Consider the following 20,843-nt stretch of genomic DNA (forward strand, 5'->3'; position numbering starts at 1 on the left):
TGAAAATGCATTACTGTGCTGTGTCATGCATTGTTTGTCGCATTCTGATAATGAGTGTTTACGACCTGTCACCACTCGCGGCATGGCTTGCTCTTGTGCACACTACCGCCGCTTTTTTTTTAAAAAAAAAAGGAATCGTCTTATTGGCGAAACAATGGCAAGAGACTGCTATTTGCTGTTACTTACAATACTGCTTTCTTTGATAATGATCAACAAGAACCAAATAATAGACTGCGTATAATAGAAGATGTTCTGAACGAGAGTTTAGCGGAAATTTTTCTCCATTTGAAAATCTTTGCAGACGCCTCTTTAGTACATTAAATTCTGCACAGAATTTAGAGTCATCTTAGATTTAAAAATCTAGTCAATTGCCGTGCTTCATTTCTGACTGTATCACTATTAGGCATAAGAATAATACGAATATAAACATGACATGATATGTATATTCTTCCGCCTTTGCTGTTGTCTCACTCTGGTTTTGTAGTTTATTAGGCAGACAGGATTTAAATGAGATAGCAGCAAACACGAAAGAATACATGGCAAAATGTTTATGTTCGTATTATTCTTATGGTAAAGAGAATACTGCATATGATTCACAATTCATAATAGTTCCTATTAGCAACCATCTCTTCTCACAGGTAGGAAAAAAATTCAGAAATCAGAATGTAGAGTTGGCCATATTGACAAACATCCCAAACAGCTTTGCCAGTCAGATTTTCGTAGTACATTAAAATGCTGCTGCATTCGAAGATGAACAAAACGGAATTTGTATTTACTTCATTGGATAATGTATGAAAATGCAGTGGTCGAAACTCATGGCGGAGAAAAAAAGCTCGTCTTCCATCTTTTTTTTTAAAAAATTTATTTACTGACGCAGAGGTTTTGGCGCCAGTATTTATCTTTGTGCCTGCAAAGCATGCCTGTGTAGCGCTACATATATTCGACGGCAGAAGTTAATTGTGGCGGCACCTACCAACATTTTTCAGAACGTCCACTTACTTTGCACTCGAATCTAAGCCGCAGGCGGTTTTTTGGATTACAAAAACCGGAAAAAAAAGTGCGGCTTAGATTCGAGTAAATACGGTATACAAAATGAAGGGAAAGATTCTACTCTAACTGTGTATTACTTGTTGCACATATATTATCAGAAGTATCCTAATTATTATTAGATAGTTTATTTTCATTAATTCATACTTAAAAAGCATTAAATAAATGTAAAAAAATGTTTGCCAATTGCAACACATTAATGAACACATAATGGAGCCAGTTCTTACATTACTTTTTGGGGCCATGTCATTTTTCATCCATCACAAGGGAGAAGATAATTTGATTTTTCTTTGCCCATGATTACTACAAAACAAAATGTAATGCCTTGCCTCAACATTAGAAATATGGTAACTAAACACCAAATTCAGTTGTGTTATGTTTTACAGTCTTAACCAGTTTCATTTAGTGACTAATAATCATGAAATGTTGTACCTATATTGGAAATTCTTACCAAACCTTTGAGTCAGTTGAAAGAACAGTGGGACCCAAAAGAGGAAAGATATGAAGTCAGAATTTAGTCATTAGGCTGATTGATGAGTAGTGGGGCTCCCATCTGTAGATCAGAATTGTTCCTAACAATGGCCATGTGCCCTAACAAACACCTATCACAGTTAAATTTTTGATGAAAAGCTTATACAGTTAATGTGGAGAAACTTGGAAATAAGAACAGTTCCTGTGTAAGTTTCACTACAGTTATTTTGTAAACACCAGTTAATTGTTCTTATTAGGTTTAAGTCATACATATTCACTTTTGAAATCACAATACTGCTTTCTTATACACATAAGTCCTATACCATAGACATGCGTTTATTGATTCTCTCTGAATAAATCACTCTTGGTTGCAAAATTTTGTAGTAAATTTCCTACACTTATTGCTATTACAGACATACACTTAAGCATAAAGCTTAATTAAACCCAACACAGTTTGGTCTGTTGTACTTCAATGGGAATGTAAAACTTTGCCAAAAGTCAGTATTTACAGAACACTCTTGATTTTAAGTATGTTTTGTGCTAACCATACTATATGAATCCACTTCGGACTTCACCATCAAAATACGTCGTCATTCACTGCCATGGCAGTTTCCATTCTATAAAGGTTTTCAGCACGTCACATCTTGCATCTCTCAACTGTTGTTGTTGTTGTGGTCTTCAGTCCTGAGACTGGTTTGATGCAGCTCTCCATGCTACTCTATCCTGTGCAAGCTTCTTCATCTCCCAGTATCTACTGCAACCTACATCCTTCTGAATCTGCTTAGTGTATTCATCTCTTGGTCTCCCTCTACGATTTTTACCCTCCACACTGCCCTCCAATGCTAAATTTGTGATCCCTTGATGCCTCAAAACATGTCCTACCAACCGGTCCCTTCTTCTAGTCAAGTTGTGCCACAAACTTCTCTTCTCCCCAATCCTATTCAACACCTCCTCATTAGTTACGTGATCTACCCACCTGATCTTCAGCATTCTTCTGTAGCACCACATTTCGAAAGCTTCTGTTCTCTTCTTGTCCAAACTAGTTATCGTCCATGTTTCACTTCCATACATGGCTACACTCCATACAAATACTTTCAGAAACGACTTCCTGACACTTAAATCTATACTCGATGTTAACAAATTCCTCTTCTTGAGAAACGCTTTCCTTGCCATTGCCAGTCTACATTTTATATCCTCTCTACTTCGACCATCATCGGTTATTTTACTCCCTAAATAGCAAAACTCCTTTACTACTTTAAGTGTCTCATTTCCTAATCTAATTCCCTCAGCATCACCCGACTTAATTTTCCATTATCCTCGTTTTGCTTTTGTTGATGTTCATCTTATATCCTCCTTTCAAGACACTGTCCATTCCGTTCAACTGCTCTTCCAAGTCCTTTGCTGTCTCTGACAGAATTACAATGTCATCGGCGAACCTCAAAGTTTTTACTTCTTCTCCATGAATTTTAATACCTACTCCGAATTTTTCTTTTGTTTCCTTTACTGCTTGCTCAATATACAGATTGAATAACATCGGGGAGAGGCTACAACCCTGTCTTACTCCTTTCCCAACCACTGCTTCCCTTTCATGCCCCTCGACTCTTATAACTGCCATCTGGTTTCTGTACAAACTGTAAATAGCCTTTCGCTCCCTGTATTTTACCCCTGCCACCTTCAGAATTTGAAAGAGAGTATTCCAGTTAACATTGTCAAAAGCTTTCTCTAAGTCTACAAATGCTAGAAACGTAGGTTTGCCTTTTCTTAATCTTTCTTCCAAGATAAGTCGTAAGGTCAGTATTGCCTCACGTGTTCCAACATTTCTACGGAATCCGAACTGATCTTCCCCGAGGTCGGCTTCTACCAGTTTTTCCATTCGTCTGTAAAGAATTCGCGTTAGTATTTTGCAGCTGTGACTTATTAAACTGATAGTTCGGTAATTTTCACATCTGTCAACACCTGCTTTCTTTGGGATTGGAATTATTATATTCTTCGTGAAGTCTGAGGGTATTTCGCCTGTCTCATACATCGTGCTCACCAGATGGTAGAGTTTTGTCATGACTGGCTCTCCCGAGGCCATCAGTAGTTCAAATGGAATGTTGTCTACTCCCGGGGCCTTGTTTCGACTCAGGTCTTTCAGTGCTCTGTCAAACTCTTCACGCAGTATCTTATCTCCCATTTCGTCTTCATCTACATCCTCTTCCATTTCCATAATATTGTCCTCAAGTACATCGCCCTTGTATAAACCCTCTATATACTCCTTCCACCTTTCTGCCTTTCCTTCTTTGCTTAGAACTGGGTTGCCATCTGAGCTCTTGATATTCATACAAGTGGTTCTCTTCTCTCCAAAGGTCTCTTTAATTTTGCTGTAGGCAGTATCTATCTTACCCCTAGTGAGACAAGCCTCTACATCCTTACATTTGTCCTCTAGCCATCCCTGCTTAGCCATTTTGCACTTCCTGTCGATATCATTTTTGAGACGTCTGTATTCCTTTTTGCCTGCTTCATTTACTGCATTTTTGTATTTTCTCCTTTCATCAATTAAATTCAATATTTCTTCTGTTACCCAAGGATTTCTATTAGCCCTCGTCTTTTTACCTACTTGATCCTCTGCTGCCTTCACTACTTCATCTCTCAGAGCTACCCATTCTTCTTCTACTGTATTTCTTTCCCCCATTCCTGTCAATTGTTCCCTTATGCTCTCCCTGAAACTCTCTACAACCTCTGGTTTTTTCAGTTTATCCAGGTCCCATCTCCTTAAATTCCCACCTTTTTGCAGTTTCTTCAGTTTCAATCTGCAGTTCATAACCAATAGATTGTGGTCAGAATCCACATCTGCCCCAGGAAATGTCTTACAATTTAAAACCTGGTTCCTAAATCTCTGTCTTACCATTATATAATCTATCTGATACCTACTAGTATCTCCAGGATTCTTCCACATATACAACATCTCTCTCAACTATTGAAAAAGAAACACTTTTAATTGTTTGCACCAAAGCTGCTACTTATTTATTGTGTAACTAATTTCAGGCTTTCCCCGTTTTCACAAACCAGCATGACACACAATAGAACTCCATCAAGTACAAATTCTCCAATATACGAGGGTGGTTTGAAAAGTTCTTGGAATGGAATAGAAAAAAAGTACTTAGATGCTGAAACTTTTTTATTTTTCAATGCAGTCTCCTTGTAGATTAATGCACTTGGTCCATCGATGTTCCAGTGCCTTGATCCCATCTTGAAAATGAATTTCCTCCTGGCCTGCAAAATAGTTGTCAACTCTGGCTATCAATTCTTTGTTTGAAGCGAATCTTCATCCACCAAGAAAAATTTTCAGTTTTGGGAAGAAATGGAAGTCTGATGGAGCCATATCAGGTGAATAAGGTGAGTGTGGCAACAATTCGTACCTTAGTTCATGTGATTTTGCCATGGCGATGGCACGTGTGTGGGCGTGCATTGTCTTGTTGGAAGATGACTTTCTTCCTTGCCAAACCTGCCCTTTTTTCACCTATTTTTTGTTTCAATTTGTCCAGGAGGTTAGCATAGTATTCTCCACTAATTGTTTGCCTAGTGGGGAGACAATCTAGAAACAGAATCCCCTCCGCATCCAAGAACACTGTTGCCATGACCTTTCGCACTGAAGGAAATGTCTTTTCTTTCTTTGGTGGTGGAGAATCAGTATGTTTCCACTGCTTTGACTGTTGTTTTGTCTCTGGGGTATAGTGGTGCACCCAAGTTTCATCTGTGGTCACAAACCAGTGCAAAAAATCTTGTTCGTTTCTTCTAAAACGGGCCAAACATTGTTCCGATATGTCCATTCTCGTGTGTTTTTGATCCAAAGTCAAGAGTTGTGGCACCCATCTTGCAGATAATTTTTTCATTTCTAATTCTTCAGTTAAAATGCATAAGTTTCAGATGACATCTGGCAGGCGTGAGCAATTTCACGTGCTTTCAGTTGGCAATCTTCCGTGACCAATTTGTGCTCTTTTGCAATGATTTCTGGAGTAGTGACACATCGTGGGTGACCACTGCGTGGATCATCATCTAAGCTCTCCCAACCAAATTTAAATTCATTTGTGCACTTGGCAACAGTTTAATATGAAGGAGCAGAGTCCCCCTGTGTATTCTGGAAGTCGACATGAATGTCTGTTGCTTGCATACCTTTCTTTACGAAGTAGTTGGTCATAGCTTGAATCTCAATTTTTTCCATCTTCACAAATCACTATGTGGGAACAACAACATGGCCACGTCGCTGCCACAGCTCTCTTCCAAGAGCACTAATGTGGCATGTGTTTACAGACAACAGTCCAATGAATATTACGTGAATAACTTGCTGTGCTAGCACTGGCCTCTTGTGATTCTGAGAACTTTTCAAATCACCCTCGTGTAAGAAATATCATTGTCACATGAATCAGATCCGGTGATGATGATGAAGATCTTAGCTAAATCTCCAGTGTGGTGACATAAACTGAACTGTCAATGCCAGGTATATCCCAGATACAAAAGTATGTGGCTTGTGAAACTTTGCAGGTCTTGAAGTAGTCAGCCAATAAATAGACAGCAGCTTTGGATGCAAAAAATTAAAAATGTATTTTTTTCAATGTCCAAACTTGCATTAGCCATGTGGCAACCCTAAAGAGAATTACCAGTGGGGAAAAAAGGTACACCATTCCAACTATGTGGAGCCTGTGTAGTACACTTAGAAGCAGCAGAGCGAGTTTTTGACAAGTTAGAACATAAGTATAGGTGCATAAAGAACTAAGTATAGGTGCGTAAAAAACTAAAGAAAAGCATAGGTAATAACAGAAATCGTAAAATATGAAATATAGAGCTAATTAAATTCAGAAAAAATATTCATCAAATTGAGAGATAACACTAAGGTGCAAGGGAGTTATGGGAGAGAGACAGGAATAACAGTAATATAATAAAGACTAGTGTGAGTTGAGACTGGGTAATTCAAAGCTAACATCAGTGACACAGTATTCTTCTGATTAAGTTGATGAAAAAATTGATTTGAGAGATGTGAATGAGAGAAGATATTGTTGCATAAGCCTTGCCTTCTTTTTACTCTAATTTTCAGACAGTCAAGTTTTAAGAATATGATTGTGATTAAATGTCAGGAAATATGGGTGTAGAAAAGTACTTTACATAGAAATTTTGTAGGAATGTATAGGCCCATTTATTGAAAATATTCTTCTTGACTTCGCCAGCTGCTTTCCAGATTCTTTTTTTATGATGTCCATAATGTTTCTGTTCATTTTATGCTAGATATCTTACTTTTGTGGGATAGTTTTTGTGCCAGTTTCCATTTCAAAGTCATAAAGTCATGATCAGAAGGTGCATGGAAATCCCTGTAAGTCATCTAGATTCAGATTTTCATGATTTCCGTAGATTGCTTCCAAGTAAATGCCAGAACAGCTCCTTTAGCCAAGCTAGGCCCCCATTCAATTCTTCCTACACCTTTGTTGACACTAAGCTTGTACTCCATCTTTAATGATTGTGACTTCTATGACGTGTTAGTACAAGCGCTGTTCAAAAAGTATCCAACTTTTATTTATAAAATCAGTCATTATTTAGTTACAATTGTTTTACACTAGTCATCTTCAAAGTAGTCCCCTTCAGCTTTTACACAACTCTCCCAATGCTGCCAGCACTGCTTGAAGCATCACTGGAAAGCCTCTTTTGGTTGGTCTGCAGCTGCTCCATCGAATTCTGCATAATGTCTTCTCTGTTTTGAAATCTGGTCCCTTTTGGAGTCTTTCAATTTAGGGAAAAGACAGAAGTCACTCAGTGCTAGGTCAATAGAATAGGGAGGCTGACAAATCACAGCAGTCTTGTGTTTTGTCAAGAAACTCTGAAGGGTTGCATTATCATTGTGAAGGTGCTAACTGCCCTCTGCCCACAATTCCGACCATTTGCTTGTCAGTGCTTCATGAAGGTGTCACCAAACCTCTTGGTAGTACTCCTTATTGACATTACTACCTTCTGGGCTGTACTTGTGGTGGACCATGCCGTTGGAGACAATAGAAGTTAGCATGACTTTCACATTGCTATGGACCTGTCTCCTTGATTTGGTTCTTGAGGATGACGAATGCTTCCATTACGATGAGTGGAACTTGAGTCAGTATTACTGCTCAGGGCACATATTTGTTGAAAGCACCGATGATGGCTGTTAATCAATTGAAATCTATTTGCAAAAGTGAATAAATAAAACATGATTTTGTGACTGGTTGCTGCTTATTTGGTAATTTTATGGTTTACGGTTGCTGCACAACTTGGGAACCACGTGGAGCCCACCATTCATGAGTGGAACTTTGTTTATGGGCTGTACCCATAAATGCAGGACTCATCACTAGTGATCACAGCGTTAGGAAAGTTTGGATTACTGTTCACAGTATCCAGCATGTCTTGTGTGATTTCCGAATGAAGTTGCTCCTGTACGGTTGTTTGTAACTATGGCACTAATTTTGCTGAGTTCCTCTGGAGGTCCAGGTGTTCCATTAAAATGGAATGAATAGATACAGTACTAATTTTAACCTTATCGGCAAGTTCTCTGATTGTGATTCATCGATCCTGCATTGCCAGGATTCTTACGTGATCAATAACCACCTTATTTGTGGATGTTAATTGCCTACTTGAATGTGCTTCTCTCTTCATTGATGAGCGGCCACGTTTGACATGGTTGTACTACTCCTTTATCTGTATGGTACCCATTGCTTTGTCCCCAAACACTTTATGAATTTTGTGGATTGTTTCAACTTCAGACTCACAAATCTTAAAACAAAATTTGATGCAATAATATTGTTCCACTTTTTCTTTCATTTTGTCCACAGCACAAATTCAGTTGTATACCACTCACATGTGTTCATTTGTCAATATATAGCCAGTGACTTGTTGTTTCCGTAGTCATGAAAAAAATCAGGCACGCGCACTGCATACGCCTACAAATGTTCAACAACAAAAAATAAGGTTGGATACATTTTGAATAGCCTAAATACTTCATTCCATTAGCAGAAATATAAAATGTATATATTCCAATGAAAAATATGTAGTGGACAATAGGTGAACGAATGTGTAAAGTTGAGTTGTGGAGTTGGCTGGTCAACAGGAACTAATTAATACTGAGTACACATACACTTACACTGAACCAGCATTGCAGCTCTATGCCTATTTTAGTGTTGTGACCCAATGAAACTACTTTCATCCAGCTATAACTGTGGGATCTTTGATTGCTTGATGAGGTGGCATGTAAGAACTGTAACTAATGAAATATTGGTTCACTTTATTACATTAATGAATAAAAGATTTACTTAACTTCAACAGACTTCTTTGCCACAGGAATACTGTATAATTTACAACCTTCATTGACTATAAGAGCATCACTTGATGCGCTAAGTGTAACAGACTGTTCTCTTGAGGTACAAAATTCATCATTTACAACAGTAGAAGTACAGGGTCTACGTAATGTCTGGGAACACTTTCAATTACAGTAGAGCGTCGATTATCCGAAGTAATTGGGGGACATGGGTGTTCGGAAAACTGGTTTGTTCGGATAATCGAACTGTACATGTTTATTTGCCAAAAAGAAGTACTGTACAGTAAATTTATTCATAAAATCCTTCAAACTGTGCGGAGCGGCACGCCTCAACTCTAAGCTGGCGCAGCTGTTGCTGTGAACAGCTTTGATACTGCCGCTACTTCTACTGCCAGTGCCGAGCCGACAGAAGTGTGCTGATTGTTGAAACACAGAGACTGGCAGCTTGGCCGCCTTGTGAAGGCCCCATTAGAAGCAATGTTCCGCCAGCGGTGGCCCAGTGCAGCGACTACTATGGGGAACTTGGTTTGGGAGTGAGGGGGATGATGGACAGTAGGGTGGGAGAGTAACAGGTGCGAGCGAGTACACAGTTCGGTTAAGCGGTCGTTCGGTTGACCGACGTTCGGATAATCGACACTCTACTGTATTTATTGCACAAGAACCAAACATTGTACAGATATCATAGATATGTCATTTTGAAGAGAAACCCTGAAAGTCTTCCCCCCCCCCCCCCCCCCCCCCCCCCTCATGTATACCGCCACAGCGTAGTTTGGTAACTTTCCTATAGTCAGTGCTAGTCACAAACATGGCGAATTCAGGTGCGGAGCAAGCTTTCTGTGTGTTGGAGTTTGACAAAACAAGTGTGCAACAGCTGTTCAATGGATGTTTAGAACCAAGTACAATAAGTAGCCACCAACATCTGGCCATTTACCACTGGCACAACAAATGCGTTACGACGGGTTGCTTGTGCCGGACAAAGAGAAGCGGACGTCCCAGTGTTGCGTGAAGTGAATGTGTAGTGCATACGAGAGACATTCCTAACGAGTCCAAAGATGTTGGTGCATCGTGCATCCCTTGAACTTGAAATGGCTCCAATGACAGAAGCTGTCTATGAAACCATTCAAGTGCAGAAGCTCAATGACGATGACAAGGACAATTCGCAGTTGGAACAATTGATTGAGGATGGGGATGGCATTGTTGATCACTTAATTTTTTGCAACCAAGCCACTTTTCACAATAATGGGAAAGTGAACAGGCATAATTGTCGAATATGGGGTACGAAGCATCCAGACGAATGCATTGAATTTGAGCAAGATTCCCCAAAGGTAAATGATTTTTGTGCCATTCTTCTTCGCGAAGAGCACTGTCACTGGATGTTTCTACTTGGACATATTGCAGCAATGGCTGATGCTTCAAATGCAACCTGACTCTCCATTCAACTTTCAGCAGGATGGGGCTCCACCCCATTTTCATCGTGAAGTTGGTGGGTACCTGAACACGGAGCTGCAGCATTGATGGATCGGCTGTGCTACAGAAGGGGACAGCTGTTTCATGAAATGGCCTCCCCCATCATTAGATCTCACTCTGTGTGACTTTTTTCTGTGGGGACACATTAAAGAGCTGGTTATGTACCGCCTCTGCCACGTGATGTTGCAGAGTTCTGGGAGAGAATACGGGAAGTGACTGCCACAGTTGACGACGCCATGCTGCTATGGGCATGTCAAGAATTCGATTACTGTATTGACGTCTGCCAGGTCACTCATGGTTCGCATTTCGATTGTTTGTAAAAAAAAAAAAAAAAAAACTTTCAGAGTTTCTCTTCAAAATGAAATATGTATGACTTCTGTACAATGTTTAATTCTTGTGCAATAAATAATTGAAAGTGTTCCCGGACTTTATGTACACCCTGTACATCTGAAACTTGAACAACTCAATGGTCGTACACTGTGATGTTGACTGCTTCAGAGAGCATCACAAACTGACAGGAGCACTTCTGTGCTTGGCTTTATGTTGACCTCTGGTGCAATAATGCTGCTGTGCAGAGAGGGGAGGTATGGTGTTTAGTAGTGCCTCCCATCAGTTGTTGTGGATTGCAGTGAGGCCTCAGTAATGTCTGTGGTATCGATATATGTTGCCGAGTTTAGTGTGGCTTGCATTCACAATGGTCTGCCCGTCACGTCCAAATTCATCCATCATGGATTAAGTCATGCAGTAACTGCTGTAACAGCAGGATGGAAACGATGGATTGCTGCACACCACTCAGAGGAGGTGTTGAGTTACAGACAGACACAATGAAAAAGAATTCTACAAATACTTCAGCTTTCAGACAATGTCATTCTTCATTGTGCTTGTCTCTGACTCAACACCTTCACAATGTGAGGAGTAGCAGTCTGTCCATTCCATATTTTTATTATTCCACCCTGGATTTTCCATTGTATCAAGTAACTGCAATACTAGAGGAGCATCCTCTTGGTCCCAAATTATTGTCCCAAGAATAAATTTGCTGTGATACATTTTCACATCCTTGGGAACTTTTTCCCAAGGCATAAGCTGTTTAACAGTATCCGTTGAATATTTTGGTATAACTAAAGTTATTTCTCTCTTTTACAGTATAGACACAATTCCAAATCAGTTATTTATGCAACTGACAGATCTCCTTTTCTTGGATCTGAGTTCTAATAATTTGGAAACTCTGCCTCCACAGACACGGAGACTTGCAAATTTGCAGACACTAGTGTTAAATCATAATCCACTGGGACATTTTCAGCTAAGGTGAGTAGTTTGCTTCGGTTTTGATGTAAAGTAGTATATAATAATTTGCATGCCTCAGACATAATTGGGTGCTAAAACAAGGGAAGTTAATCAATGATAAAAAAAAGTGACACAGGTTGTGTAGTTTTAATAACATTTAATTGCCACGGAATAAATATGAAAAAAAAACCACTTTGAACTTGTAGGTGATTAAAAGCAAAATTATAAGTGTAGGATAACCATAATCTATGCAGCAAGGAAATGAGTCAATGAATTGCCTTTGTAGCTTTTTTACTGCAGATTTACTGTACTTATTTCATTATTTTAAAAATAATGTATTGAAATTCATTCTGTTAAAGTATAATATATAAAATTATAGTTAAGTGAGGAATATTTTTCATTTGTGTTTTTTTTCTTTCCATATGCCATTTGTCATTAGGTCAACGTGTGCTTGTAGATATAGAGATGTATTGAATCTTAAGATCACTTTGTTTTACTCATTATTATTTTACAGGCAGTTACCATCATTAATGAATCTGGAAACTTTGCACATGCGAGACACACAGCGCACATTAAGTAATATACCATCAAACCTTGACAGTCTCACAAATTTAAGGGACCTGGATTTAGCACAGAATGCATTACCAAAGGTTCCTGAAGCCCTGTATGCTCTCCCAAACCTAAGAAGATTGAATCTAAGTGCTAATGAGATAACGGAGCTTTCCCAGGCTGTTGGTAATTATTTTTCCTGCATTTGTATTCTGATGTATTATGGTTTCTGGAGTTATTTAGGACTTAGAGAGTTTGCACAATGGTGTTCCCATAATATATTTTTATTCTAAGTTTGTAACAGCTGTGTAATAATATATAGGACATACTTGTAAATTAAGCAGGAATATTGTTTTGCATATTACTGACAGATATATAAACACACTACGTGAGTTAAGTTACGCACATGTCCAACATCTAGACATTCCCTCTTGTCTGCCAAATTTCTTCAAGCTGTACAGTTATTTTTCTCAGTTTTACCTTACAGTGATACAGTCTTTAGACTCAAAGAAGTTTTTATCCATCTGATGCAGTTTCTCAATTTTGTTTTTTCACGACACTGCGGTGTGATTTGGTTTACTTCTGTCTGGGACAGCTGCAAAGGTGGAAATATATGCACTATCATTCTTGGATTTAAAGTTTGCTTTCCAGATAAAGTAATTTCAATTTATAGTTAATTTATGTATGATTTTGTTGATTTATTGATGTATTATTATGTTGCAAAATGTGGAATCATACATTTTGTTGTAATTTTAATTTGCTATTTGATTTTTCAATTTTCTAGATTTGTGGCAACATCTTGAAACATTAAATTTATGCCGGAATAAATTAACAGCATTGCCAGCCTCATTATGCAAGATCAACACACTCAGGAGATTGTATGTCAATGACAATCAGCTTGACTTTGAAGGAATTCCATCTGGGATTGGGAAGCTGAGTAGTCTCGAAGTTTTCTCAGCTGCCAACAATCAACTTGAGATGATACCAGAGGGTTTGTGCAGGTATACAATGAAGTATTGCTGTAATATGTGCTACCATCATTATTAATTTTCATATAAAGAAATGTTTTTGTATCACATTATTCATTCCATGTTGAGCTTAGCTGTCTCTGAAATAAGCTTCTGAATATTGGAGGGTTTACTCAGCTGTTCTTGTCGTAACAATGTTGAATTTCTCTTGTAAATCTGTTGTTGTTGACATTTAAATCAAACTTGTAACATGACATTGAGAAGCTGCTGTACACACAACTGCGTTCCACAGTGGGACATTCTCCCTTTAAATGGAAATGTTTTGATTAGATCTGACCATTACATTTGTGAAAATCAACACAAAATACAAATTACAGTAATCAGTCGCCAACCACGGTCTGGACTTAAATTGAAGCAAAAATGGGAATAATAGAACAGCCAGCCATTGCAAATGACTATAGCAGCTACACAGTGGACACTTCAAAATACTAAATAATGACTAAGATCAAAGTTTAGGATCTGTTCTACTCAGCTGAATACCCGATATGTCCTGCATTGCAGGACCAGAATATTAAACTCATTCTTGGCTCATGATGGAGTGCTAAGGGCTTGCTCCAGCTCTATTGCAGATTGCCCCAGCTTTGCAGTACTGCTGGGATTGGCCCACCTAAAAATCAATTCAAACATTGTCTCAAAGTCTGAGATGACTTAATGTTCTCAAATGATAGGATAAACTGGGAAAAGGGCCTTGCCAGTGTACTTAAATGCAAACATACAAACATATTTTTCATCACCCACATGAGATTAAGCAGAAATTATCTTATAGCAGCTATACAAGAAACTCAGTACACCATACAGATATGTACAGAATCAGACGTTTGTGGCTGCTTCTACATAGGTGAAATTGGTAGATCATTTGACATCAGATTCAAGGGACACCTGGTAGCAGTAATAAACAAAACAAAAATCACACATCAGCACTAGCCATGACCTAAAAGAAACAAAACACCATGCTACTAACTCAAGCATCAGTATATGAGCATCCTACATATCCAAACTATAGGGAAAAAGCTAGACATCCGGGAAATTTTCAGAGTAGACAAACACCTAAGAAAACCTGGTCCATCCTAAATGGCATTTGAAACAGCCTACATTTTAAAATATGCAGACACAACATGCATGCATCCCCCCCCCCCCCCCCCCCCCCCCCACACACACACACACAGAGAGAGAGAGAGAGAGAGAGAGAGAGAGAGAGAGAAAGCAAGGTGCTTACATTCTACTCTGCCTGGGATGCATTTTTCCCTTTTCACTTCTTTATAATACAACCAATATATGCGAAGTTCGAGTGATTTAGATTGTTAATTTTTTTTAAAATGTAGAAATAAATGAAAGCTTCATTTATTGTATTTAGTGTTACAGAAAAAATTCATGCCTGTGTGATCAGTCATCAAAAGTGTTTTTGGACAGATTTGTGAATATTAACAAACTAAATTTCAAACACTGTAATGATCTGTCTCTGATCAAAAATGCAAAGTTACTTCTAATTCCTTGTTGACTGGGATTGCCTGCCTGATTACTGTATTTTGTCTTTCTATTCGATCTTATATTAACTTTAGTAAATAAGTATTGTGGATGTATTAGAACATTGCAACTGTTGAAATTGAATATAATTTGTAATGAATTAGCTGCAACTAGTTGCTTTTATAGGCATTTATTTTTCCATGATGATGTTTCAAACTGCCTGGCACACCACCTTCAGATATTTACGTATCATAAACATTATTCCTTTCTATTGGCGTCGCAGAATTTTGCAACATGGGTTTTTAAGACAGCTGATGTGGAAACCTTGTATGTAAAGAAACAGTGTTGACAACATGCAAGTAAATGTAAACATCTGAAAACAGGTTGGATATAAGATGAATGTACTCTCAAAAACTTATGTTTTGAGGCATAATTTGTTGGTGCGTGGTGTCAGGAAAATGGTACCATTCATATTGGTGCAATACACCTAAACATTAACATCACAGGTGGTATAGTTTTGACTATGCACTAGGAGCATTACTGTTGTGTTGCATGATGAGCTGGGCCTGTGAACTTAGGTAATCACGTGAACAGTTGCTCTTCTACATACAACACTCAGATTTGCACCAGTGTTATCGTATTGTTTTGTACATACTGGTTTTAAAAAAGAGGCTCCTTGAGAATAGTAATTTTTGAGAACATTTCTCATGGGGAACAGCAGTCTGATAAAAAGTATTTTAAAAATGAACACAAACAGTCTCGACTGCAAAGAGACATTTATTTTGTGGTAACAAATTTTGGTCAGTTTTTGACCATCTTCAGACCTTATATTGAAATATGAACATAGAATGAGGGTAGAGAATGGATTTGGACGGATATATCAAAATAATAGTAACATATAAAATATAACAAATATTACAAGATAAAAATATACCCATTATGGTATGAGGTGGTGATGAACAGAGCATGTGTTATGACTCCAAGAACGTCAGCTGCTAAGGAGAGCAATGCAGCTGTTGCTTAAATATGTGACGCTTCGCCCACTGCATACCAGATTACATTGCTCCCAGATTGTAATGCCAATGAAAATACTGCTTGAGTGAATGAGTGAAGCCACTATTACCATCGAAGCAGCATGGAGGTGTTGATGTTGCCTGTTTCAACAGAAGACGATTTCAAAGTTGCAACAGTGAGTAATTGTTACAAAATAATGGCAACAAAGTAAGACGAATCTCGTAATGCGTGTCAGGTCACCCAGGTGACATTGACCAACCAACTAACAAGATAACAAGTAAAGTAAGGTACGTAATACCTAAAGCATGAAAAAAATATAAGTTACATCTAAAGAGATACAGCACAAAATCTCATTGACAGTCGAGGTAGTCAAAGACATAACACAACGAGCATAAGAAACTGAAGTTTAAAAGAACTGTGAACATAGCTGTTTACAGTCGTAAATATCCCACAAAATTCCATAAAATAGGATGTACAGAAATATATGTTACATCATTACGATATAATACATCGTAGACACATCTAAGTAGTCATAAATGTAAAACAAACACATAAGCATCCAAAAGTTAAAAGACTGAAACCAGTTACTACATAATAAATGGCTTTTGTGGTTGAGGTTGTTCATGTGAATTTTTAAAATCGTTGAGAATAATTTATTTTGAACATATTCTGACTAATCAAAATTACAAACTGTTATATTGACATAAAGTATCTGCCTGAAAAGCTAACATTATACCTATTCTAAACTTATGGCATTTATTGAATTCCTAGATTTTGAGAACACAAGAAGAAAGAAAATAAAGGTAAAGAAATGGTATACATTAATTTACAGACCATTTTCTTTTCTACATTCTTCGTTTATTAACCCTGTCATCTGTGGTATCACTATTTTTAATCATTGTCATAATAGCACGGTTGCGAATTTTATATATTTTTTGTCGCAAATATTTGGATGTTTCTTCAGGTATGTTGTGATTTTGAGGCTTGGTTACAGTGGGGTCTGAGAATGCATCCTATTTTATTTCTTTTTTGATGATTTATTTATCATTCCCCCCCCCCCCCCCCCCCCCCCCCAAATGCATAATGGATTTTGCTTCTATACTGATATTAGTCTGTTACACTGCCTCTCTTGCATCCAAATATATCATCTACCTGCCACTCCCTCATTGGCTGCATAGAACCAGCAGCTGACATACTCCCTTTCATTCCCATAATACGTCATGGTGAATGTTGACAGCATTGTGATACAAAACACTTAAGTATGCCTCTGGATCCTTTCTAGGCTTTTACTGTCTCCTGCAGAAATAATACTGTTGTTGAGTATTTGTATAACTTTAAAATCAATTAAATTCAGACTACAAATTGATTCAGGCAAACCTAGTTAAAAGTGGTAGATGTTCATAAAGAGCTAAAGTATGCAGTGTAGATTTCCATGGTTGGGAGCATGACATAATTGCTGCCCAGTTGCTATTCCCCTCACTTATCGTAGATCTCAGCCAAGCTGGTGTCACTCTTTCCCTTCCAAATTTTCCTTAGTACTGTGCTTGAGCAACTGTGAAATATGGACTGCTGTATCCTCTAGGGTACAATTTATATGTAACAGCAACTAATACATAAGTAAAAGATCACAACCACGATTCAGTCCAATTCTTGAACTTCTGCTTGTCGCACAATCTACTGACATTTGTTGGTATATCTCCAAGATGGGTCTGCCACTGTAATTTAATCTCGCAGTAACAATTACAGTCAGTTTAATATGGTTTGTTTTGTTTGTTAGATATTTCATTCGAGATTAATTTTTCCTTTTTGTTTCATCTGAATGTTACCATCATGTTCTAAAGCTGATAATGTTTTTACCCGTTATACTAATACACAAATAGTGATCAAATTTCTCGTTTGCAACTCACTTAGTAAATCATTACAGTCTCATAATCAAAGAAAATATTGATCTGGGTTCGAAGCAAGTTTTTTGAAGGACAACATTTTCACTTTTTGATGTTACCTTTACTTAAAAAGCAGCATTAATGTTTGTATACAGCGTCTATACATGTATGAGAACTTTTTGTTGCAAATCTGTTTAAATATGACATGAGGCACCGCCTTATCGTAGCACTGTCCGTGTGGGCGGGAGAGTTTGTGTGCTCTAAGGAAGCTGAGAGCTATATCGGCGGTAGCGTAGCTACTGGCAGGTTCAACCTAGCCGGGCAGGTCTCAGCAGAGGAGCCAGACAAAGTGTGCCTCACAACAACCCGTCTTATATCCTATATCCTATTCCCTACCCTCTCCTCAGTTACCATTCCTTTTCTTTCTCTAATTACCTTAACACACCACTGCCTTGTGGTTGGTCTCGGGAGGGATGAAGGCTAAGGGAGAAAACCCTGAAAGAAAATCTGGAGTGGGGCCCCAAAGGCGGTTGGAAGGCGTACTACGTCCCCTTTCGGCAGCTCCTGCAACCGAAGTGATACCGGACGTATTGGCTTGCCTTTCCTCTGGATATTATCACTTGGGTCGAGAGGGAGACCGTGATGATTGGGCAACTCACAAGTCTTCATATTTATCACTCAGGCTTGTAGCATCCTGGAGAGGACACTTCAGCGACATCCAAGGACTTCGGCACAACACGGGAAGAGGCAGTTACTGGTTATAAGCTCTGTCTGATTGGCGTAAGACTTGAGTGCCAGGGGCGACTTCCGACGGTGGGAGAGATCATTGCATCTCATTGGACAGCTACCGCCCGCCTCAAGCTGGGCAGCCCCCAGCCAATAAGGTGCTGTCCGGCCACTATCCGCCTGCTTCACTGGGTGTGTGAAGCTTAGAAGTAATCTTCGACAAGCGGGTTGATATAGTACACCTACCAACAACAAAAATGAAATAATAAAGAAATCACTATTTCGTATTGCCACCTGGAATGTTAGGACCATGTGTCCAAGGTACATTGACGATGCCCAAGAGGTTGATTTCATCCGTAAGACTGCCGTAATTGACAGAGAGCTCCATCGTTTGAATGTAGACATCGCGGGACTGCAGGAGACGCGGCTTCCAGACGCGGGCTCTATCAGGGAGGATAATTACACATTCTTCTGGCAGGGGAAGTCTCAAGACGAGCCAAGACTTCTTGGCGTAGGATTTTCTGTTAAAAACGCCCTCCTGGACTGTACTGTGCCACCATCCGGTGGAACAGAGCGAATTATTGATTTGAAAATATGCTCCTCAAGTGGCACTGTCAACATCCTAAATGTGTACGCTCCTACCTTATCATCCAGCATGGAAGAGAAGGATCTGTTTTATGACTTACTCAGTGACAGAATAGCCAAGGTACCTAGCACTGAGACACTGTATATTCTAGGGGACTTTAATGCTAGAGTTGGATCAGATAACTACATATGGCCGAATTGCCTGGGACATCATGGGGTGGGAAAAATTAATTAAAATGGCAAGAGACTGCTTGAAGTTTGCTGCTTTTATGGACTCTGTACCACAAACACATATTTCCAGCTTAAGGATCAGCACAAGGTGTCTTGGAGACACCCGTGCTCTCATCACTGGCATCAACTTGACTTAGTCATAGCTAGGCGTACTGGTCTCAAAAATGTGCTACTGACACGAAGTTATCATAGTGCTGATTGCAACACAGACCACGCCCTAGTGGCGTGCACATTGAGGCTCACTCCTAAGAAATGTCACCACGCTAAACCGAGAGGTCATCCCCGTATCAATACAGATCATGTTCATGACACACAAAGAAAGCAGGATTTTGCCAGTAATTTTGAAAGTGCTTTCCCAGGAAACGTGCAAGCAGAAAGGAATGTTGATAAGAAATGGGCAAAACTCTCGGGTGCAATCTACAACTCAGCAGTATTGGCCTATGGAATAAAAGGAAAAAGAAATAAGGACTGGTACGAGCAAAATTTGGAAGAAATGGAACCAGTCACTGAGGCTAAACGGAAAGCACTGCTTGCTTACAAAAGAAACCCAAATGAAAGAACTCGAGATGACCTACGAAAAGCAAAGAACAGGGCACAGCTAACATCCAGGAGATGCGCAAATAACTACTGGCTGAATTTATGTGCAGGTATACAGAAAGCGGCCAACTCTGGGAATGCTAAGGCAATGTACGATGGTATTAAGAAAGCAATTGGACCAACTATCAGAAAAACAGCTCCTCTGAAGTCCAAGACAGGTGAAGTCATTACTGATGAAGGCAAACAAATGGAACGCTGGGTTGAACACTACCTCGAGTTGTATGCAGCCGAGAATGAAGTTAGCAAGGATGCATGTGACGCCATCAAACAAATGCCAGTTATGGAAGAACTAGATGCAGTGCCTACTATGGAAGAACTTAGTAGAGAAATAGATTCTCTTGCTAACGGAAAGGCCCCAGGTGAAGATGGGATCCCTGCAGAGGTTATTAAGTATAACAAGTCTGTTCTTCTCAAACATTTATATTCACTTATCACAACCAGCTGGGAAGAAGGTTATGTCCCGATGAGTATGCGGAATTCGAGGATAGTTACTCTATATAAACAGAAAGGGAACAGAAGTGACTGTAACAATTACCGAGGCATTACATTACTAAGTGTAGCCGGGAAAGCTTATGCAAGAGTCATCCTAATGCGATTACAGATCTTAGCTTCCAGAATATACCCAGAATCTCAGTGTGGCTTCAGGCCCGGCCGATCAACCGTAGATATGATCTTCTCCTTAAGACAGCTACAAGAGAAATGTCGTGAACAGCAGAGGCCACTTTATATTGCTTTCATTGACCTTGTTAAAGCGTTTGATTTAGTGAGCAGAAATGGGCTTTTCAAACTGTTGCAGAAGATTGGATGCCCACCTAAACTACTACAGATAATTGTCTCTTTCCATGAGAAAACACAAGCAACAATTTGCTTCAATGGTAAAACATCAGAAGCATTCCCTGTTAATAGCGGTGTGAAACAGGGGTGTGTGTTAGCTCCTACATTATTTGGGATTTTCTTTTCCCTTCTGCTCAGATTTGCCTTTGAAGACTGTGAGGAGGAAGTGTATCTACATACGAGGTCTGATGGAAATCTTTTCAACATTGCTTGCCTCAAGGCCAAGACCAAAGTAAATACAGTTGTTATCCGTGAGTTGTTATATGCGGACGATGCAGCTCTAGTAGCGAACACAGAAGATGAGCTGCAGTATATAATAAACAAATTATCAAATGCCTGTGAAAAGTTTGGTCT

The 20,843-nt window shown here is 39.1% G+C and overlaps 1 protein-coding gene and 1 non-coding gene across 2 annotated transcripts in view; both read left to right on the forward strand.

Annotated features, from left to right (window-relative positions):
• Positions 1-20,843, forward strand: part of LOC126164465 (protein flightless-1) — a 167,036-nt gene that overhangs the window by 22,490 nt on the left and 123,703 nt on the right. Inside the window, exons 4-6 of the mRNA XM_049920242.1 lie at positions 11,438-11,599; positions 12,093-12,313; positions 12,912-13,128. Of these exons, the coding sequence (XP_049776199.1) occupies positions 11,438-11,599; positions 12,093-12,313; positions 12,912-13,128 (600 nt within the window). The remainder of the gene's footprint in view (positions 1-11,437; positions 11,600-12,092; positions 12,314-12,911; positions 13,129-20,843) is intronic.
• LOC126096471 (U2 spliceosomal RNA) lies at positions 13,570-13,767 on the forward strand. Its single transcript, XR_007522055.1, has one exon. It is a non-coding gene; the product is annotated as a U2 spliceosomal RNA (small nuclear RNA).

Source organism: Schistocerca cancellata, chromosome 1 (assembly GCF_023864275.1).
Source record: "Schistocerca cancellata isolate TAMUIC-IGC-003103 chromosome 1, iqSchCanc2.1, whole genome shotgun sequence".
NCBI lineage: Eukaryota > Metazoa > Arthropoda > Insecta > Orthoptera > Acrididae > Schistocerca > Schistocerca cancellata.